This window comes from Aulonocara sp. 'chitande type north' Nkhata Bay, linkage group LG7 (assembly GCF_057382095.1).
Source record: "Aulonocara sp. 'chitande type north' Nkhata Bay isolate Kocher_YH1m ecotype deep benthic linkage group LG7, A_spYH_male_GT1.1, whole genome shotgun sequence".
Taxonomy (NCBI): Eukaryota; Metazoa; Chordata; class Actinopteri; order Cichliformes; family Cichlidae; genus Aulonocara; species Aulonocara sp. 'chitande type north' Nkhata Bay.
In genome coordinates, this window is record NC_141350.1 from 34,716,739 (window position 1) to 34,740,542 (window position 23,804).

The window sequence follows — 23,804 nt, forward strand, 5'->3', positions numbered from 1 at the left end:
CACCATGGAGAGGAAGAGGCACTCTAGCGACTCAGCACATCTGGGGGAAATCTCAGAGGAGCTGATGCTTCTTGACAATTCACGATTTACGACAACAATAAATTTAAAAAACGCAGGAACTTTTGTGCGTTTTTTTTTTCTTTGCAAGGTGGCAGTGGATTCATTGGCAGACTGAAACACTTAGAAATGAAAAATGAGCAGAGCCCCACACATTCCAGCCCAATCTAAAAAGGTGTAAAACGTTTCCAGATGGCTTCAGGGAAATTATTGTAGCGTGTGCATATCATCATCTTTTAGTCTTTTCCCCCAGAATATCCCAGTTGGCTCATGAAGTGGCTCATTATCATTTTTTTTTCCTTTGCGACTTTTTCACCAGAACAAATTGTGTTGCTGGAGAGTCCAAAAAGTAAATTCTGATGTTTGCTAGTATTTGGAGGACAGGAAACGCCATTAAAGTACCTCATCCACTACTAAAAAAGTACTTTTCTATTAAAAGAACCTTGTTTAGAGACCTCTGGCAGCCAGAGGGGCAAAATGTGAGGCTCCACACTGGGCCTATTGTTTGGTAAGTCCCATTTGTGAATACCTCCACAGGACCAGCCCCTTCATTAAAAACAACAGAGTCACTGCTGCTCTGCTCAACATCCCCTCACGCCCGCTGCTGCTGCTGCTGCACAGCAGCCTCCAAAATCAACGGCGAGCAGCTGACAGCACAGCTGTTTAAATCTAAGGCACTCCAGGGTGAAGTTTGAGAGAAAAATGTGGCAAAGTTATATATCTACATCTGAGCCATTAACAAGTAAGCTGGTCTGATTTCTGAGCCTTAGATGTTATAGATCATGTTTTACTGTCTTGTGCGGGGACAAAATTAAATTGAAGGCTGAATTTGGTTTGTTGCATGGATTTCATCAAAAAGCAATACAAAGAAACATATCATTCAATATACAAGTCTCTTTTTATTAAACTGCATAGACATCAGTTTACGTCTATGTACATGTCAGAACAGAGATCTATTGCCAAAAGATTTCTTAAAACAAATTAATTTTATTCAACATTTTCTGCCCTGTGAACTAGATTTAGATCCACCCCCAAATTAGGATATTAAAAAAAATAGTTAAATGTATTAAAAATAAAGATGTAAGCAGCAGTAAATATATATCATCTTTTAAAATTATATTTTTTCTTTTTATATATATATATATATCTTCTTATTAAAAATATAAAAAATTAAATACTAATTTCTCACTGGGTAAATCACTTCTCAATAGCTACTGATAGTGGCATAAACTCCAAAATGTTTTTAACATTTTAGTGGTGTTTCTGTAGGTCAAGCACTAAAAGCAAAATGGAGGCCCCTCTGCAGGTGGTTGGTCTTTAAAATGGCCACAAACAACTCTGCTGTCCGCCTCTCTGTCCATCAGCAAAGCCCCAGTAGTGTCTGCAAAAACAGGAAGTCATCTGTTAGCTTTATATGAGACAGAGCCAACGATGAATAAGCTCCAAGTCATGGTGTGCTTTAAAAAAGGATAACTTATTAACCAGGGCTCCAGATATAACACTGTCATTTATGTACAGAGATTGAGTCTTAATATAGTTTGAGAGCACAAAGTTCAAAACTGTAGGTCAGGAACAAAAATACATCACAAAGTTTCCCATCACAGAAATAGATATTTGTTGTCCCTAAATCCAAGAAAAGAAACTTACCATCCAAGAATCCAGGAAAACTAGTTAGCTAGTTGGGAAATCACAGTGTGTTTGTGGATTTGGGCGCTGGAAAAAACAGAGACGATCAAGTTAATTTTATTCAGAAATGAGTGTAGGCTCTGCATCTAATTATCTGCACATTAATAATTAATGGGCATGATCAACTCAGATTCAGGTTTAGTGGATTTACCTCAGGCAGACAGCCGCTCCTCCGTCTTTCTTCCACCATTCGTCTGATCAAAATCCATTCTGATTGGCTGGTGATTAACACTTGTTTGTGTTAATAGTCAGTATTAGAAAACGGATCAGATTACCGGTGTGATTTATTAGTTTGATTTGTTAATCCTCCATAAAATCAGTGCATTTATCAGGGAGAATATCCTTAACTGCCTAAGTAAAGACACCTCTGAAGATGTGAGCAAAGAGGGAAGAGCAGAAGAATTTTCTTTCATTACATGCAGATAACACCCATGATATTAACCAGCCTATGGAAATCTTTCCAGTCACTTTATTTCTCGGGGCATGCATGATTTACTTCTTGAGTAATTAAATGAGGCTTAATGTTACAACATAAACCATGTAGACTGTGCCACTTGGGACAGAGCAACAATTTCATTTGAATTGTTTACACAGCTGAATGCCGAGCACAAAGTTAGAACCATCAGAAAAGCAGCAGGCAATTACTTTTTCCCTTAAATATACAACTAAAAGAAAGTGCTCAGGGGCAGCAGTAACAATTAAACACTGACGCTTATTTAAACAGCTAATCGCATAATGTTCTGTTTATTTTTAACTTCAAACTGCAGTAGCATCTATATAGGGTGCACAGTCTCTAGGATTTCTTTTTGTCTTTTGCTTCTAAAAACATTTAGTGAATATGCTTTCTATACCAGTGCTTCTTATCATTTTTTTTCATCTACTCCACAGATGTACTCAAAACACTTTTCTCTACCCCCAGACAGCTTTCATGTTCATGTGACAAACAACTAACTGTGTAAAATTACTACATTAACAGTTCATCGACTGCTTTTAGCTACTTCTCCATTTAGCAGCTATTAATTCCTATTACAGTTTATGTTTATTTAACAATATAACTTGTGCTGTCAGAGATAAACGTTTACATATCGTTTAGCGATCTTTCAAGTGCTAATCTATATTTTTAGTTAACAGTTTGACCTTTCTTTTAGCAAAAATAACTTTAGCTAGCTACTATTTCAATCCTAAATTCATTAGGTTTGCTAATAATTTATTTTGAACAGTAAGCTAACATTTCAATTTAAACTATACCTATTTTATTAAGCTATTTCATTGGTTTAGCCATACTATTAGCTAATAATTCTATCTGTTAGCCATGTTTTTAGCTACCTCCTGTAATTGTCAGTCACTACAAAAGTAGCTATAGTTTTACTCAACTGTGGGCTTTTACTTCTGTTAAATTCAAGTGTTTTCATATAATTTCTTTACAAAGTTAACCATTTATCTGTATTTCATATTAATCCATAAAGTTCTATAAAAATTTAATTCATTTATCCATAGCCCAGTATTAGTTAATAACTTTAAAAATATTATCACTTTATACTAACAGTTCCAACATTTAGTCACAATTTTACATAGCGTTCAACCATTTACTTATTTGTATTTTTTTCAGCACTGTTTTCTTTATTTATGTATTTCTTTTGGCTTCTGTTCTGCTCGTCTGTTTCTTTCAGTCAGCTGTTGATTTTTATTCTCAAACTTGTTCAGGTTAATTCAGTTCTTTAAATAATTCTAATAATTGTGCCAATCTGTCCTTGTACACCTTGGAAGTACTGTTTAAAGGCAGTAGTTTTTAATATCGAGGTCCCTGAGGGGATTGAAAAAACATAAAACATTTCTCAGTGTCAGTCCTGCCAATTTTATTTATTTATATTGTAAACAACATGAAATATTAATTTAGGCTTTCGTGGTGCTGTACATAAAAGAATTCTGGCTTATTTTTGCTTCTTTTGAATATTATTTTGCAGGGCTTTTATAATCCACTTGTAATCCTTTGAGAGAGGCACAATGATCAGCTCAAGTGATGTTTTCCACTTGACATCACCAGTGTGTGAATTATTAAAATAAGCGGCATTTTTCCTGACTTCAGCGCAAAGAAAATAAACTTAACAAACACACTAATGATCATTAAGTGAGAGTGGCAGTAAGCGTTGTTTCGAGCCAGTATATGAGCTCACTTGGCAGCTTAAACACACTTCACCACCGCTTTAATGCCGTCACCTGCTGAGCAGTTGCTGTAGCAACAGTGCGTAAATACCAAACTACCACCTAAAGCAGCACAATCCATAAATCCTGCTTCAAACACGAGCCTGCCTCTTGCTCTTTCTCTCAATCTTTTTTTTCTTTTTGTCCACATTTCTGCTGTTTGAGCTAAAAGCACCACAGAGAGGAAGCGTCAGCTTGATGCGATCAAACTCACCTGTAAATGAGGAAACTGGAGATCCCAAAAATGATGAGAGCTAAGCCAGAACCCACAGCTACAATACCCAGAACTGGCAGATGACCTGAAAACAGGAGGAAAAACAAGGAATTCACACTCTCATATGTTCAGCAGATGTCCACAATCATATCTTTGAAAATAAAGGAAAAACGCACAGATGTGACTTCCTGAAGTACAGCTGTGGTGCTTTAGAAATCTGTCACCCCACAAACACACAGCCACACTCCCAACGCACAATTAAAACCTAACAACGATTAATAACACCTGCTGGAAGTCGGTCAGTAAAGTAGCAGCGGCGGGTTTTATTCAGTTTCAGCTTCTCTGTTGTTACTGAAATTAACAACAGGTGCACTAGAGGGGCAACAAGGAGACAACCCCCAAAACAATAATCTTCATCTTGTCTGACTGTTTTTTCACTAGTTTTGCATTTGGCTAGGGTCAGTTCCACTATGGGTAGCACAAGGAGATACCTGGACTCTGCAGAAGTTGCACAGGCAGTCCAACTCCTCTAGGTTCGCACATTAATACGTGCCATTACCAGAAGTTTCGCGAGTCTTCCAGCACAGTCTGAAGAGCCTGGAGGAGATTCCAGGAGACGGGCAGTTACTTTATTAGAGCTGGATGGGCCTGTAGAAGGTAGTTAACCCATCAGCAGGACTGATATCTGCTCATTTGTGCAACAGGAACAAGATGAACACTGCCGAGCTACAAGAGCTGCATGACCGGTTTGGCACTGGGTCAGTGATGGTCTGGGAGGCTTATCCATGGAGGGACACACAGACAAAAGCCAGGGTTCAGCATATCAGGAGGAAATCCTCAGACTCATTGTCAGCCCCTACATTGGTTCACGGTTCCTGGGCTCATGGTCAGGCATGCAGACCACATACCATTTTTTTTTTCACTTTTACTTGGGTGTGTTTTTTAATTCAGCTCTCTGTAGGTTGATCATTTTCATTTCCATCAAACAATGTGGCATCCTTTCATTCCTCACACATTACCCCGTATGTATTGCAATTTCTAAAATAAAAACAAATAATACATTCGTTTTAAAAGGCCTCTGTTTTGTCTCTTTTGAATAACTACTATTGCTCATTAATAAGACTGAAGTATTTCTATTATCCGATTACTCAATTAATTAATACAATTAATTAATAAAATTGAATACTTGATTACAAATATAATTTATACCTGCAGCCCTGATCCTAACAGGAGTAGTAGAGATGACATTGCTCTTCTAAGGATCTTTGCTATTTCTTCTTGTAAAATGCGCACTGGTCACCCATTGCTCCAACCAACCACCACATGTAAATTCTCAGCTTTATGCAAAAAAACCAAACCTTCAGTATCCCAGGCAAGACTTGCTTATAAGGGCAGTGGGAACGGGTTCCAAATCTGACGATTTCTCCATGAAAACAACACCACGCCATGAAGCACAGCTTGTAATGTCACTGTTGTTCTCGCTTTGCATTTTTTAAACTTAATTAAAGTCCACCCCAACAGTTCAACAGAGAAAAAACAAAACCCATGAGCAGTCTGGTTACTTTTTATTTGTTTCGTTTTCTGATGTGTGTCAGAATACTGCAATTATCAAACTTGTGATTGTACTCTGTTTTCTCTGGCCAATTAATGACAGGCTTCAAACGCTTATAATCATCTCAATTATCTAATTCACTCCAAGCTGAAGTTGTGAAACTCTTAAGTGTTGATATGCTTCTCCAAATTTCTCAGCATTCATCATCATTGGTGTTGAAAGTGAGCCTCCATTCATTATCCTGTCTTCACACCACAATACATTTTAATTGCAGTGTGGTTTTCCTTCTCTGTTTATCATCCCTGATAGAAAAAAAAAACCAAAAAGTGTCACTGCTCAACAAAGACAACTTCCTGCGCTCATATTTCACCGCCTGTCACTCAAGTAAATGCTCCACTTCACCCATTTACTTTATAGACACAAAGAGCTGGGAAGGAACTGAAGAAAAACAAGGCATTTATCACGGTAGCTTTATTTAAAATAGGAACAGCGCATTAGTGCCCTGTAATATCCACCTGATTATCAATTCCATTCTAACCAAGGTCATGAAAAAATATGCTATTAAGCTATTATACTGTGTGTGAACTTTTTATAATTCTTGTCATGAAATTAGTGTCCATTAGAAAGCCTTGTGCTGCTCGTTTGTGACAGGTATAATCACCTGTAGGTAGGTAGAAAGGGGTAAGTGTCTTATTACATTATGACGGGTCATACCATCATTACAGGAGGGGTCATCAGTCGAAAAGACGCAGGGGGGGTTGTCCAGTGGTGGGCCACCACTGGGCCAGTGGATCTTCTCTGTCTGGGACCAAATGATGTCTTTGGTGGTTCCATTGTAATATGCAACAACCTGCAAATACAGAGGGAAAAAGTCTTAATTTAAATATGCTCAGATACAGCACCAAATGTTTCTTCTCTTTAGCCTCAAAGTGGTGGATTTAAATTTTAATTAGTCCAATACTTTGGACTAATATTAAAAAAAATGTGATAATCATAGTGACAATGATGAGTCAGGTGAATACAGGCCAGAGACTGGTCTACAACCATCTGGTAATCACCAGTTCTGAGGGAAAAGTGTGTCTTCCCCAAACTGGCAAGTGGTTCCTGGAGGTCGATGGAAAATTGATTACTAAAGCTAGAATCACATAGGCCTAGAGGTCAATCAGTGACCTCTGGCAGTCACAATTGCAACACAACTGTCGACCAGGAAACTGGAGTTCAGCTCACGATTGGGACTATTTTTATGTTTGTCTTATACTTAGTGTTCACTTTTATTTAGTTCAGGAAAAAAAATTTGCACAAAACACAATTGTTATCACACCAATACTTTGTGCATGGATGGATATGTTGATAGTTAGATATGATTGAAAACATAATAACCATTGGCTGCAAAATAGTATCAACCCTCCACAGGCTGCATGTTACCACCATGCCTGAGGAGTTGGTAATGTTTAACCTGGCAAGCATACTTGCTAAATATACGTTTTTAAAGAGGATAAATATAGTGAGATCTGAAGCTACAAAGTTCGTAGGCGACTAGCCTTGAAAAGCATAAAGACAGGGAACCAGGTACCTTTGTTCCTCTCCAGTGGTGCTTCTGAAACTTGTCAAGGTGACAATGCTGTTATTTTATTTTATACCAGAAATGAGCAAAAAAAAAGGTAAAAATGAAAAGAGCCAACTGAGTTGATATTACAAGAAGAGCTGCTTGCATGTTTTCCCTCAAGTCATATAACAGATAAGGTTTTCAAAGAGTCTTTATTACCTCAGTTTTAACTTAATTATCGTATTACCTTCATTTAAATTACTTTCCTGCAATCACAATTGTACAAAGGTATTTATTTAAGATTATGTGATTGTCCTGTCTCTGAATCAAAATATCAGCAAACCTATCAACATAATCAACATGTGTTTTGCGTCACTAACCCCCTAACCTGGTATAACATAGGTAATCATTGCATGCCATGCAATGTAATGATTAAAGGAATTAATGAAACGTTCAAGAGAAAATACAGAACTGTAGGATCAACATCCACACAAGCAGCGACCATCCTGAAAGGCTTGTGCGCGAGGGAGAGAGCTTTATTTTGACAGCTCCATGAGCAGCATCTGTTGTACTCCAACTCTTCTCTGGTAAGTTTCAATTGCTAGTTCCACGTGATCCTCGACACAGGAAGATGTTTATTTTGGAATCTGTGCTCTTATTTAGATTATAAAAAATGATGAGTTTGGACATGTTTTGGCTACCTTGTGATTGGCAAGTTGCATGCCATATAAGCATGGTGATGGGCAAAAGTCTCAATTCATAGCTCAAACCTGAAGTCCACAAACCAGTGGGTAACAATGCCATCTATTACATGATATACTGTCTACCATACATATGCATTTGGAGTACCTTAATAAAATGGAAATACTTCATTTGATTACGCCAAAGTCATGCTAATGTTACTTTTTTCTTAAATAAATCTAACACATAAATCCAGTGTAGCTTATGTTTTTATGTTAATATTACATATCTTCAAACATTAAGCAACAGAGGACGTTACAAGAACACTTCCACAAACAAATTTTGTTTATACGAGAGTTTCTGTTCAGTGGAAAATAAATATTAGTTAATATTCCGTTTCCCATAATCCACTGATACAATATATAGACAAAATCATTGGACCACCTACACAATGCACCTACAGGAGTTGCTAACCCTTGGGAACCCATGCCGAGACGCTCCAAGCGCTCAGCTTTTGTGCTGATGTTGCAATTATTGAGCTAGCGGAGGGTTGATGGATTTACACAATATTCTCTTTAACGCTTGACATGGCTAAGTGCTTAATTTTATACACCTGTGACAATGCAACTGAAAACAACTGAATCAAAGATGAGGAGAATACCTTTTGTTCATATATGTATCAACAAAAAACTTCTAGCTATGTTCAATTCAGTTACAAAAATCTGTTTCTTATTTTCTTAAAGGGATTTTTCCCCTTGTGCAAAGATGAACATAGATTTTTATATTGTTAAGGTTGAAACCTAAAACTGCTCATGTGATGTTTTCATTAGCCTGCTGGTCAATATGAATCCACCAATTACAACCCAGGGATAAATGAGACCAGGAAGTCACACTGACAGCCTCTCAGGACCACTGTGAAATTCTAATTGAAGTCATGTGTAGCTAACCCACTTATTCTGCCCTCAGGGAGGAAAAAAAACACACTGGAACCGTTCACAGCGGTGTTTGCAGAGCACAACATACAAAAATATTTTCATCGGACTGTTTGGGGGAACTGAGGTTTTATGCATCTTATCATTAGAGAGGTCAAGACCCCAGAATATCTAACAAACAGACCACTTTCCGTGCATGATGTCAAACATTTTATTTCACTGCGTCTAAAGCCAAACATGAGGAAAGGCTGTGGTTTAAAACTGCACATAATGCTGAGAAGAATTTTGGGGAAAATGTACAGTAATTAGCGACACATTCAGTAAATTAGTCTCTCGCTGTCTGCAATTTGTTTATAATTTGGTGTCAACATCTCATTTTTTGTTGAAACCTCAGAAGTGTAAATCAAAAGTGTTCAGTAATGGGACTATTTTGTAGGAGGCAAACGTATAAACTTTGAATATTAAATAAAATATGAATTTGTTTTGCATTCACTACAGTATTTCTGCACTAAACTGCTTGTGACTCTTCTCCCAGGCAGTTTATTTAAGGGATAAGCCAATAAAAATTAATCACCATATTAACCACAGTGAAGCTTGCTGCATGCAAAAACACTGCAGTAGAAAGAACGACAAGGTTTATTTAAAAGAATCTGAAAGCACTCTCTTTGGTATTATTAGTTCAGTCCCAGCCATAATATGTATATTCAGCAAATCTATCTATCTAGAGAAAGAGATGGTAACCTTAGTATATCAACAAAAACATTTTTGAATTAAAAAGTTCAAATGAAAAGTACAATTAAGAACTTTTGTCATGTGATGACTCCAAATGACACTATTTATAATAATTCAGTACTAAAGCTGTATTTTCGTTACAATAATATCATCTTTTATGAAATTATACAACTAAAATGATGATGTAAAGGATTAAAAATACTTTGAAGAAGCTATAACGCTTTGCTACCTGTGTTTTTTTCTTTTATCTAATAAAAAAAGTAAACCACTTTGATAATAAATTAAATATAGAAGCCTTAAAAGAATTAGGACAGTTTAAGTTTAATCTCGACTTTTTCAGCACCAGAAGAAGACAAATCTGTGCACACCCTATTAAATCCTCTATTTTCCCTACCTTTTACTTTTTTCCATTTGCTAGAAAGTAAACATGGCTAGGGCACCAGCTGATGACACAAGTTTTAATAGTTTGGAGTTTCCAAGTTTGGAGTGTGTTTTTTGCCTTCACTAGCAAGCCAACTGCATAGCGATATGAAGAAATGAGGGTAGCGAGAGCTGGGGAAGAACATGCAACAAATGTCTCTCCACACCAGTTGGTATGCATCATAAGTCTTTGCTCACTACACTGTGCCAAAAACTGGTTTAACTGAGAAATAAAAGTTTATGGATGAAATGGGTTTGTGAGAAAATGATTGTTTGGTAGTGAAACGTATTAAACACTCATCGTCAGCCCAGTTAATTCCTAATAAAACTGTGCCAAATCCCACTGATAACTGTGGCAGCTCTGATACTCTGTGTGCCTCTAGGTGTTTCTGTCATAGACGTGCCATATGTTGGAAAGCACTTCCTATATCTTTAAATCTTTAAATCTCCCTACTGTGCAAAATGCACAAATTTAGTCCGAGTCTTCACCAAGCCTTGAGGGCTTATCACAGTAAAATCCAATAAGGTGTTGTCACAGATTAACATCTTCATGAGCAGCTAAAATATCTTTCAAAACCCTCAATGAAACTATAAAACCATGACTTACCCCGTACTCCCCTGTCTCCTGGTTGGTCATCGCCCACAGGTCAACGTCAATATTTCTGGCATTTTTTTCATCTGTGGAAACAAGTCCGGTCACACCTGAAAACACGAAGAACGGCCACATTAAAGATTTGACAGTGGATCGCGATCTGTGGTGTTTTAAAACAAGCCAACCATGCACACAGGAGTTTTCATATTTTTCTTTCAAATGCTCATAGACAGCACTTTCTCTAAATTGTTTATAACTAGGAAATAGCATAAGCAACAGTCAGACTAACAGCAATAAATCCTTTGCTGAAAAGTGCACAACAAGTGTGAAAATCCTAACCGTAACCGTGACTTGTGTTTAATATAATAATTGCATGACGGGAACTCCATTTGCAGCTTTTACGCTGAGTATTCTCCTGACCAAAAGCCTTTTGTGTAACCTCTAAACAAAAGAAGTGCATTTGTTGAACCACAGAGGCACCACTGATAGCTTGAAATGGTCCAAATTCAAAATGTTTTAAATCAATGATGTATGAAATAAAAGTAACAGAAATGAAACTGTGACATCGAGGATTCAAAGCTGGGTCTCTGGTACATCAACTAGCCCCACAACAGAAAAATGTGGACTTTGCCAGCTAATCATCTTGTTTCTTTTAAACGACTGTTGAAAACAAATTTCTATAGGTTAGCATTTCCTTAATCTTTAATGTTCTTTAACCTAATATGGGACTTTTTTTGCATAGCACTTTTATAAAGTGCTTCACTGTTTGGATAAAGTTATTATTATGGATATTATAATAATGATTTTTTTCATAAGGGTTCAAATATCTGGAAACAAGGACACTGAGTTTTTTAAGATTTTGCTGGAAAATCTACCACACATGAATAGTCCTAATAAAAAAAACGGAGAATTGCAACACAACTGAAGCACCGTTTGAGTGCCTGCACATAAACTAAAACAAAAAAACCAACAAGAGGAGAAAGATGAGAGCTTTCATCGAATGTTTGGACCCCAAAAACGCTGTTATTGTTCTGCTTATTTCCATTTGATATGAGTGCAGATCTGGCAGCTGATAAAGTAAACAAGGAAGTGTGTGAGCGGGCACATCAAGCATCAAATGGCTATTAGCAGGAGTGTTGTGTGATAACGGTTCAATTATGCTGTAATTATGCTGTTGAAAGGGCACATTTTAATCGCATTCTGGGTTCAACGGTGCTTTATGATAATGTGCAGCTGGTCACTTGGCCTCGCAGCGAGTACTGTTGCCTGTTATCTGAAGTGCAGTAACGGCTTTAGGGTGAAATGAATGGCAGTGTTTAAAGTGGTGGTGGAGACCTAAATCCATACTTTGCATTAGGTCTCATGCATGAACATTCAGCGATAGATGCAAGATCAAACAGCGACAGAAAGGCTCACTGTCGCTGTCTTTTAGTTTCTGAAACCTCTGAAAGACTTGTTGTTACAAATTTACAGAAATCTACTCACCCCAGAACTGGCGGTTTTGTGTCCTCATTGTGATGTTAATGCCGTCATTCTGGGCTCCCCCCTCTGCCAGTGTCTCCTGTAAGGCCATTGCATATAGTACAAAACCATCATAGAAGCTGCCAGCGATGTAGTCCATCTGCAAGAAGAGACCAAACAGCAGCATGTGGATATTACACTGGGCCCTTTTAAACATTCAATAATACAATAAACATCATTTATCATTAAGTGCTGACAATGACACAGGGCAAATCAATTTTTTTCTGCACAGAATATCTGAAGAAAAAAAAAAACATTAAGCAGGTTACGATTCTAATCAGAACTCACAAATATGTTAAAGGTGATAACTTACCAACGACGGCTCCAAGTGCACACCAAAATCCCTCTGAGCTCTGGCATGGAGTTTCTTCTGAAAGTCTTTGTATTCTGGATTATCAGGAGGCCGGTACGTTATGACGAAAACAGACTAGAGGAAGCACAAAGACGGAAATGTTAACAAAGAGTGAAGATAGATATGAGAGATGTATTAAAATATCAAGAGCATTGATGGTGTGCTTAGGATGATCAAAATGTTTTAGATGTGTTTTGCTATTGTTTGAAGTCATCTTCACTGTGAAAAACTGTAGCATTACATATGTGCTGGGTTACAAGAAGTTAATACATTTTTGCAAAAAAAAAAAAAAATAGCACAGTGACCATAACAATCACGATCAAATGTGTCAATCATCACTTCTGCTAAGCGCACAATTTGATGTGCTTAATCGGAGACAACATCATCCTTCCACAATGAATGCACTAACCAAGTAGGTCCATAGTATATATCTGAAATGAGACACGAAGACCCTCTTTTAGAACACTTAAAGTCCTAGTTGACTCAATCTAGCTCAATATTCAGCTGTTCATTCCCTGGCTGTAGCAATTCTATCATAGTAAATTAGAAAGAAACACATACTAAATGTAAATTAAAACAGCTTGGCTGTGTAATACCCCGAGTTACCTAATGTGTAACCACCTAAACATGCAGTCTGTGATAATACAAAAAGAAATGCCGTTAAAGTTGTTAAGAGAAATATTAGTGAAACACTGAACAAATCCAGCTTAGGTTGCATCTTAACAAACAACATGAGTTCTTGAATAGTGATGAGACCAAAGTGGAGATGTTTGGCCATAATGCACAGCATCAGATTTGGTGACAGTTAACACAGTGGTGGTTGTTTGGGCTTGTTTGTGGCCACAGGACCTGATCCTCTCGCAGTCATTGAGTCGACTTTGAATTCTTCTGTATATCAAAGGATTCTAGAGTCAAATATGAGGACATCTGTCTGACAGCTAAAGCTTGGCACAGACTGAGATATGCAACATGACAATAATCTCAAGCACGTCAGCAGTAGGTTCACAACAGAATGGCTGAATGACTGAAGGTGTTGCAACGACCCAGACTTCAACATGGCTGAAATGCTTTGATCGGATCTTAAGATCTTAGAATATCTCCCCCACAATCTAAGCAAGAGATTAAGTCAACAAGATAAGTGTTTGGTGGTGTGTACTTAGTTACAGTTAGCATTCATAGAGTCCTGTGAAAACAGTATATTCATGGTAATAAATGAAGCCCAAAATGAGTGTCACAAAGACACACTTAGCTTGTGTTTCAATGATGCAAGTAACAAAATAAACTGTTTGAGTGTTACCGCCAGTGTTGGGGAGTAACGGAATACATGTACCGCCGTTACGTATTGTGGCGAGCTCAGACAAGGAGGAGACGGAGGTATCGTTTGGTCTTGCTTCCCGTGAGCTAGCCAGGGAGCACAGCCGTTTATTGACATCTGCAGAAGAACACTGCCGCTAGCTAACTGCTCAGCGCGGCAACAGCACAGCAACAACAACACACAGGGCGCCCTCTGACCCCGGAAGGACACACCGTCGCAGCCAGAGGGCGTCACCCGTCACTATGGTAACATAAACAAAACATCACAAACAGAGCCCCGAACAGCCCTGACCCGCTACATAGCCCCCACCTAAGGGGTCAGTCGTCCCCGACGACCCCATTACCCCACACAAAGTCCTGCAAATGTCCAGGTGCCTTCTTTTGGTGCACCAGCCAGTCTCGACCGGCGGGGGAAAAGTCACTCGGGTCAGAACATGGGGTGCCACCATCATCCCCTGCCCCGGCGTCCGCCGGAGCGAGCGGTCGGTACGGTGAGAGCCTGTCCCGGTGCAACACCACCATGCGCCCCGGGCCCAGCATGCGGATACGGTACACCACTTCTGTTAGCCGCTCCACGACCTCCGCCGGCCCTTGCCAGTGACTGCAGAGTTTGGGGGACACTCCTCTCTTGCGAACCGGGCAGTACACCCAAACCTTGTCGCCAGGCATGAAAACCCCCCTCGGCACTTGGTGTCGTAGGCTCTTTTCTGTCGTACTCCGGAGCTGGCCTGGGCCTGGCGGGTGTAGTCATGAACCACCTGCAGCCGCTCCCTCAGCCTCCTGTAGTAGTCCATCTCTGGCCCACCATCAATCTCCGGCTCGGGGGGGGACCCGAACACCAGATCCACAGGCGTCCGGAGCTCCCGTCCAAACATCAGAGCGGCAGGTGTGCACTGGCTGGACTCCTGCACCGCAGTCTGATACGACCAAAGGACCAGGGGCAGATGTCGGTCCCAATCCCGCTGGTGGCGGCTGGTGAGAATGGCAAGCTGGGTGGCCAGCGTGCGGTTGAAGCACTCAACCAAGCCATCGCTTTGTGGGTGGAGCAGTGTGGTTCTCGTCTTCTCCACCCCCTGTCGCCGGCAGATCTCCCCGAAGACCTTCGATTCGAAGTTACGCCCCTGGTCACTGTGGAGCTCAGCCGGGACCCCAAAACGGGTGAACATCTCCTCCACCAGCTTCTCGGCCGTCGTCGTTGCGCTCTGGTCCGGCACCGCGTAGGTCTCTGGCCACTTCGTGAAATAGTCCATAGCCACCAACACATACCAGTTCCCTGACTCCATGACAGGGAAAGGCCCTAGGACGTCCACTCCCACTCTTTCCATTGGGGCCCCCACCAGGTACTGCTGAAGGGGGGCAGTGGAGCATTGAGTTGGGCCCTTCTGTGCCGTGCAGGTGTCCCAGCAGTGCACATGAAGTTCCACATCCGGTCGACAGCCAGGCCAGTAGAACCGTCCCCTGAGGCGGCAGAGAGTTTTGGCATTCCCATAGTGTCCTGCCCCCACCGAGCCGTGGACCAGCTAAAGCACCTGCGACCGCAGCGACCGAGGCACCAACAGCTGCAGGAGATCTCTGCCCTGACCAGGGACCCGCCATCTCCGGTACAGGAGGCCGTCGTGGGTCTCCAGATTGTTGTGCTGGGAGTAGTAGGCCTTCACCTCGGGCTCCTGTCCCGACACCCCCATCCAGGCGGGGCGTTGCGCCGCCTCCAGCCAGGCCCCCACCTGAACCAACGTCGCATCGGCCTCCTGCTCCCGCTTCAGCTGCTGCGTTGTCAATGGGAGCCACCCCCCTCCGCTGGCTGTGGCCTGAGCAGTAGCCACCCCCAGCACCTCCTGGGCCTGCTCCTCCTGTCGCAGGCAGTAGCGGCACTCGACGGCTACGCAGGGCCGTCTGGAGAGGGCATCAGCGTTGCCATGCTGTCGACCTGCCCGATGCTGGATCTCGAAGTCATAACCCTGAAGGACCTCCAGCCAGCGGGCCACCTGCCCCGCTGGGTGTTTGAAGTTCAGGAGCCAAGTCAGAGATGCATGGTCAGTGCGCAGGAGGAAGCTGTGCAGATATGGCTGGAAGTGCCGCACCGCTAGCACTACGGCCAGCAGCTCCCGCCGGGTCACGCAGTAGTTCCTCTCGGCTCGCCCCAAGGCACGACTGAAGTACGCCACCACCCGTTCTCCAGCCTCGTCCTGCTGGGAAAGGACCGCCCCGACTTGCTAGCATCAGTGTCCACAATGAAAGGTTGCCGGGCGTCGGGGTAGGCCAGGACTGGGGCTCTGGTGAGGGCCTCCTTCAGCTATGCAAAAGCCGCAGCACAGGCATCCCCCCAGCCAAACAGCTGTCCCTTGTCAGTCAGGCGGTGGAGGGGGCTGGCCATCGTCGCGAACCCCTTGATGAACCAACGGTAGTAGGAGGCTAGGCCCAGGAAGCTCCGCAGTTCTTGGACGTTTGAGGGAGTCGGCCAGTCCCGGACCGCAGCCACTTTTGCGGGGTCAGTGGCGACACCTCGAGCGCTGATCACATGGCCCAAGAACGTGGTAAATTGATCAGTTTTTGGACAACATAACTCTTCCAAAATTATTGGACACTCAAGCAATGGCACTGGATTCACCACTGACACCAGGTGAACTCCAGGAAGCCCTGATAAGTATGCACAATAATAAGGCTCCAGGTCCAGATGGCTTTCCTGCAGAATTCTACAAAGAATTCTGGTCGATTCTAGCACCAGTTTTCTACAGAACGTTGTTGGAAATTAAAGAAAAGGGCAGACTTCCATCAAATATGAATTCTGCAAACATTAATCTCCTGCTAAAACCAGGCAAAGACCCTGTATATCCCTCAAGCTATCGTCCAATATCCCTTATAAATGTAGACCTTAAAATAATCTGCAAAGCTCTCTCAAAGAGACTGGAGAAAATAACCCCCCTCTTAATTCATCCTGACCAAACTGGTTTCATAAAAGGTAGGCACTCATCAACAAATACACGTAGATTACTTAATTTGATAGACTACTCATACAGTAAAAACCTAGAAACTACAATATTCTCTTTAGACGCAGAAAAAGCATTTGACAGAGTTAACTGGAAATTTCTATTTGCAACTTTACACAAATTTGGTTTTGGATCCTCTTTCATAAACTGGTTAAAAATATTATATAATTCCCCAACAGCTTGTGTTAGAACAAATGACCAGACATCCTCCAGCTTCTGTCTCTTGAGGGGCACCAGGCAGGGATGCCCACTCTCCCCTTCACTATTTGCAATTTTTATTGAACCACTAGCAGCAGCAATTAGACAGAATTCAGTAATTAAGGGCATAAAATGCAAGAACGTGGAACATAAAATCAGCCTTTATGCGGATGATGTGTTACTCTTTCTCCAAAATTCACAAACCAATATCTCTGGGGTGATTGAATTGATAAACTCTTTTGCAAGAATATCAGATTACTCAATTAACTGGTCAAAATCTACAGTCCTACCGATTAATTGCTCCTTCCATAATTCCTCTTCTACACCACTGCAATCGGGAAATATAAAATATTTAGGTATTAATGTTTCTCCCAAGCTTGCTGTCACAGGCTGGGTCTCCGACCCAGCACTCTGAGTTTTCTTTGTATTTTTTTGATATGTTATTAGTTTGTGTTATTTCCTATTTGCCTTTAGTTTAGGCAGTTATTGTTCCTGGGTTTTCTATGTTTTGGGGTTTTCTATTTATTTCATCACGTATTAGGTCTGTTAAGTTGTGTTGTCATTTCCTGTTTTATTCTGACAATGTCATGTGTTCTTTGTTCATTGTATTTAGCTTTCCTCTCCTGGTCCTGTCATTAGGTTTATGTCTGTCAGCTGTTTTCCCCCATGTGTCGCCACTTCCCCTGATCACCTCATGTCTGTATTTAAGCCTTTTGTTTTCTTCATGCCATTGTCAGTTCGTCTGTTTATTCTCACCAGAGTTACAGTTACAGTCATAGTCATAGTCTTAGCCTGTTTATTTTCCACCTCAGTCATAGTTATAGTTTTTGGTCTTAGTACCTTTAGTGTTTTGTTTCTTAGTGTTTTGCCAGCTCAGTGTTTTGTTTCTTAGTGTTTTGCCTGTTTGCTTTGGTCTCTTGGTTCATTTCCTGCCGTCATCGCAATAAAGGTTCACTTTTCTGTTAATCATTACTATTCCTCGTCATCATCTGCTTTTGGGTCCTGTTTCCGCACACATCGGCGCACCCCGCCGTGACACTTGCAGATCTAACTAAATTAAACCATATCCCACTTTTAAAGAAGGTAGAAGATGATCTGGCTAGATGGAAATGTCTACCCATATCACTCATGGGAAGGGTTGCCGCTATAAAAATGATGGTCTTACCAAAAATAAATTATTTATTCTCAATGATCCCAACTAAACCGCCACAAGATTGGTTCAGATCTCTAGATTCATGTATGTCCAAATTCCTTTGGAAAAATAAACCCCCACGTATAAGCTTAAAAACACTACAAAAGACCAAGGATAAAGGAGGACTAGAACTGCCTAACTTTCAGCACTACTTCTTAGCCAACAGGCTTCAGTTTATCTCAGGATGGCTAAAACACACCCTCTTAGATGAACCTTGGCTAGATGTAGAACAAGCACTCTGCAATAATCTAGAGATCTCAGACCTACCATTTATCAGCTCAAACATCCAACGACATGAATGCTTTAAAAGCATCAACATCAGCTCTTCTCTGACAGCATGGTGGGAGTTTCTAAAATTGACGGCGTCTTCATTAATCCCATGCAAACGTACACCTATCTGGAACAACCCTGACATATTACAAAACAATAATATGATAAACTTTTTAGATTGGAGTGATAAAGGAATCAAATATTTAGAACATATACTAGAAGGAACAGAATTTATTTCATTTGACGGACTAGTTACACAATATGGGATCAACAAGAAAAGATTTTTAGAATATCAACAAATTAAATCCATAGTAAAAAAGAAATTTAAACCGGGTCAAGTTGAACTACAAACACCACCAAGTGTGGTTCAATTTCTTACTCTTAAACCCCCCAAATTACTATCCAAAATATACAGAATGCTTTCTAAAACAGATGAATCAATATCACTTCCTATTGCAAAATGGGAAGCGGATTTATCAGTTAACTTAGACCTAAACTTCTGGTCTCAGATTTGCTTAAAAACCTTTCATCTAATTAGAAATCCCAGTCTTCAATTAATTCAATACAAAATATTACATAGAGTGCACTATACAGGTCATCGGATGTTCAAGATGGGCTTTTCGTCTACCAACAACTGCTCACACTGCCAAACCAATTCACCGGACAATTATATCCACGCTCTTTGGTTCTGTCCACCAGTTCAGAAGTTTTGGCACGAGATATGTGAAGACTTATCGAAGTGTCTGAAATGTAACATTCCAACTTCCCCCTTAGTGTGTTTGTTGGGCAGCTTAGATAATGTCACTTCAGAAAAGAATATCGCCCATATGGTTTTCACTGCCCTATGCATAGCCAAGAAAACAGTCCTCATGAACTGGAAAAATAAAAATAATCTTAATTCTAACCAATATAGAGATTATCTATTAGATTACATTAGTCTTGATACAGCCTCTGCCACCACATCAGATCAATTGCTCTGGGCTCCTTTGATCAGCTCCATCACCTAGTGGGGGTGGGGGGTCATAGTTTGGTCCCGCCTTCACTGTTGTGATTGGTGTGGGGGTAGGGACAGGCTTAGGGCGTCGGGGGGTTCCCCGGAGGCATCTTCCTTGGGGGGCTCAACCCGGGGTAGCGGTCATGTCCGGTTAGGGGCTCTGTTGGCTCTCAGGTGACTGTTTCCTCGCGGCTGCGTGCATCGGGGCTAGGGGATGGTCTGTGCTGACGGACGTGGGTTACTGACCTGGTAGCCTGGCTGCCCCTGGGTGGGTCCGGGATGGGTGTGAGGTTCTGGGGGCGCTCCGTCTCTGGGCTGGGACCCGGACCGGGCCTCGGGGGCTTGGGTCCTGGTTGGTGTGTTGCCGGGGTTGTGGGCGGGTGGGTGCATGGGGGCCCGGCCCTGGAGCAGGGTGCCGCCGGTGCGTCGAGCCACCTGGGGGGCTCTTCAACTGGTGGGGGAGATTGTCACATCTTGCAGGAGCTTTCCTCTCCTCAGGAGCTCCCTCTGCAGGAGGGGGAGATACAGGAGAGGTGGAGGAAGATCTCAGCCTGGGTGTTTATTGTCTTATGTAGTCTGGAAGATGAGTGGATGGTGGGGTGGGTGCAGTTTTCTCTGTGGTGGGGTTGGGTGGACTGTCCCGGGCTCTGTGGGGCCGGGCGGCGCTGCTGCACTGGGCCCGGTCTGGATGGGCCTGGGCCCCCTTTCCCTGGCGGGTCGCGGAGTATGGGGGTGCCTACTGGGGTCAGCGGGGGAGCTGGCCCCAGGGAGGGGTCACTTGCCCCTCCCTTCCTTCCCTCCCCATCTCCAGCTGCCTCCCTCTTCCCGCTCCACCACAACCACCCACACATGCAGGGCCTTGGAGTAGGGGTATGTCACCAGGGTGCAGAGGAGGCTACCCCCCCCCCCCCCCCCCCTCTGTCCCCTTCTGGCTGCCTCTGCCTCAATTTTATCCCACAACTTAGACATTCACATTACTCACACTCTCATTACACATACATATAGGATCTTGGGGGTGGGCACGATACACGGAGTCCAAAGTACCATCAGGGTGTACACCCCACCCCTGGCATCGTTGCCCACCTCTCAATTTTAAATACACGTAGACATTGAGGGCTAGCAGGAGGGACCATGCGCTTACCTGCTGCTCTCTGGCAGGTAGCTCCAAGCCCTCCTGGGTTTTAAATGCACCTTAGAACACACATGCATCAACATTACAATGAGCGGGTGGAGGGAGGTTTGGAGTCTTCTCTCACCCCCATTCTCTGCGACCTGCTGGAGCAGGGGGGCTAGGACTAGGAGGAGGAGTTGGCCGTCCGACTGCGGTCTGGAGTGTGGAGCCTTCCTGCTGCTGCGGAGTCGGGGCGGTCTGCCTCCCCCCACCGCAGGGAAAAGGGAAACACCACCTGGGTCTGGGTGCAGTTCCCCCCTCCAGGGGCGGGGGCACCTAGACCCGGTTTGTAGAGTACGCTTGGGGAGTGTGATCGTGTGTACAACGTCTCTTTATGTCTGTCTCCACGTTGGTTGAGTGTGGAGTAAGTGCATATGAGAGCATGAGGGTGGGAATGGATGTTTGTATCTGTGTGTGCCTGTATGTCTGTGTCTATATGTCAGGTTGGGTGTCAGGCGCCACCTCTCTGGGGACATCTCAGGCCCTCCAAGGTTTGGAGGCCTATCTCCCCCTACCACCACTTCCCCTGCCAGTGGCGGACCCCCTCAGACATCGGTGCGTTGGTGGTTCTTTGTGTCCGGGGATGGGCGTCCAGGTACACACCGGCTCACTCCTTGGCGGCCGCTTATCGGGGCCTGGAGCCTGGGGCTCGCTCGGGCCACTTCGGAGGTGGGGTGCCCCCGGCCTCTCGGCCTGGGGCTCGGTCACTCAGGCGCAGCTGGCTGCCGGCGGAGCTCACGGGCGCGTCACTGCAACTCCCCCTGGCTTCTGCTCCGCGGCTGCTGAGTGAGCCCTCATCTGGGACTCTCCTCAGCTCTTTCCGGGACAGTGGCGCAGCTGCCCCTCTGTTGGTCTTCCTTGGTCTCTTGTGTTCTGGGGGCCTCTGGATGTCTGGAGTTTTGATCTCCTCCACACCTGCTTCACGCCCTGGAGGACGGGGCTGTGGCCCCCCCACACCCTCTAGCAGATTATTACATGAAGGAACCTTTTAAAAAACAAAAAACAAGCGCGTCCATGCTCACAGGTGTACACACGGGTGATCACACCCACAAACTACACCCTTTTTGGCTCCTACCTCAAAGCACACTGTGTTCTGTTGATCTTATGTGCTGCACAATAATGTTTAACATTTAGTATTTACTGTCATATTCCCATATATCATTGTGATGTTGTTTATTCTATTACTCTTGTTCTCTTCTGCTTGCTTTCTTTTTTCTTTCTCAGCAGGTGATCCAGGTGATTGATATATGCATTTTTTTTTCTCTGCCCGTTCTGTTGGTTTTTGTTTTTTGCCCTTCTCCCCCGTCCCTCTTCTCAGCTGTTTCTCTTTCCCTCTTTCTTTCTCCCCTTCTTTCCCCCAGTCAAGTCTGTCCCGTATTCAGTAAGTGAAAATAAAATAAACAATAAAAGGTGAATCAACTGGACCATTACGGCAAGGCTGGGATGGTCAGTTTGGTAAAGTAAATCCGTTGGGCATCTTTCTTTGCCTTTAGACAACAATTCTGATGGCAAAAGAGCCAAACGGGACAGGCCAAAAAAAAAAAAAAAAAAAAAAAGAACGTGGTCTTGCTCGCCAACAGCCGGCATTTCACGGGGTTGAGCCGCAGCCCAGCTCGTTGGATGGCACTCAAGACCTCGCTCAGGTGAGACAGTGCACTGTCGAAGTCGCCACCGTGCACCAACAGGTCATCCAGGTACGCAACGCAGCGGCTACGAGGGATATCCATGAGCACCCTCTCCATCAGCCTCTCAAACGTCGCTGGTGCATTGCAGAGCCCAAATGGCATGACCCTCAACTGCCACAGCCCCTGTCCAATGGTGAATGCAGTCTTAGGCCTTGCGTCGGGGGCTAGCTCCACCTGCCAGTAACTGCTGCGTAGGTCGAGGGAGCTGAACCAACTGGAGCCGGTAACGTAATCTAGGGCCTCGTCGATCCGCGGCAGCAGGTACGAGTCCTTCTTGGTGACTGCATTGAGGAACCTCGGGCTGCCAATCCTTCTTCCCCACCAGAACCACAGGTGCCGCCCATGGGCTATTGGACGGCTCGATCACCCCAGCCGCAGCCATCTCACGGCTCTTCTCTTCCGCTACCTGCCGTTTGGAGAGGGGCAGCCGGTGTGGGCGCAGACGGATGGGCTAAGCAGAGCTGGTGTCGATGGTGTGCTGGACCAGACTCGTCTGCCTACAGTCTTTGTGACTGGCGGCAAAGATGTCCACATTCTCGTCCAGGAGGCACCTCAACCGCTGGCGCTGGTCGACATTGAGGCCTACGCTGTTGCTGCCAAAGGTCATCAACAGCCTCGATGGTCTCGGTCGAAGGAGGTTTGTCGGGTTGAGAGGCTGAGGCGAGTGGAGATGACCCGGAGCCACCGGCATCCGAAATCTGCTGAGCGGCAGCTGCCCGACGCCCATCCCTGCTCCCTGCTTTTGGCCGCGCTGGAGGGCAAAAGTCTCTGCGCCAAGAGTGATAGCCAGCTTCGCGGTGTCGACGCAGGCCCCCCAGCGGCTCAGCAGATCCAGGCCAATGATGCACTGGTCTTGAATGTCGGCGAGCCAGAAGTCGTGCACCAGCTCTAGATCCTTCACTCGGATCTGCAACGGTTTCTTCCCCCGCATAACAGTTTTCTCCCCCGTCACTGTCATCAGCTGGGTGTCTGTGGGCAACCAACCCTTCACCAGTGGCCCGGATGTTTCAGGGAGCACGCCAGGTCGTATCAGGAAAATGGTAGACCCCGTGTCCACCAGGGCCTGGCATGGCTGGTCCTCAACACAGCAGCTCAGGTAGAGTCCTTTGAGGTGCCCAACTCGGCCCACCACTGTGCATTGTCCTTGGAGGGGGGCAGGAAGCTGGAGCTGGAGCGGTGGTCCCCTCGCTACACCGCTCCCTCCTCGTTTCCACGTGGCCAGGCTCATCGCACCGGTAGCAGCGGTTGGTCGGTCAACGAGGACGCTTCCGGGGCACCGAGGGTTGCAGCTGGGACATCTCGGCGACCCCCTCTGATTTGGGGGTAGTTTGGGGGGGACGCCTGCTGGTTAGGTCGCGAGGTGAGCACCGGCTCGGCCCTTTCAGCCTCAAGGAGCGCCTCACGGAGGGTCTGAGGCATGGCCAGGCGGACGTGTTGGCGTAGTCGCTCTGGGAAAAGTCCTTGCAGAAAAGCATGCAGGCTAAGCTCCTCACGGGCTGCTGCTGG

At 44.0% G+C, this 23,804-nt stretch overlaps 1 protein-coding gene across 2 annotated transcripts in view; it reads right to left on the minus strand.

Annotated features, from left to right (window-relative positions):
* Nucleotides 1-23,804, minus strand: part of npr2 (natriuretic peptide receptor 2) — a 95,728-nt gene that overhangs the window by 54,461 nt on the left and 17,463 nt on the right. For both annotated transcript variants that reach the window (XM_086300166.1, XM_086300167.1), the window contains exons 3-7: nucleotides 12,449-12,562; nucleotides 12,100-12,235; nucleotides 10,630-10,724; nucleotides 6,426-6,561; nucleotides 4,160-4,244 (exon numbers count right to left, since the gene is read on the minus strand). In XM_086300166.1, coding sequence (XP_086156292.1) covers nucleotides 4,160-4,244; nucleotides 6,426-6,561; nucleotides 10,630-10,724; nucleotides 12,100-12,235; nucleotides 12,449-12,562 — 566 coding nt within the window. The remainder of the gene's footprint in view (nucleotides 1-4,159; nucleotides 4,245-6,425; nucleotides 6,562-10,629; nucleotides 10,725-12,099; nucleotides 12,236-12,448; nucleotides 12,563-23,804) is intronic.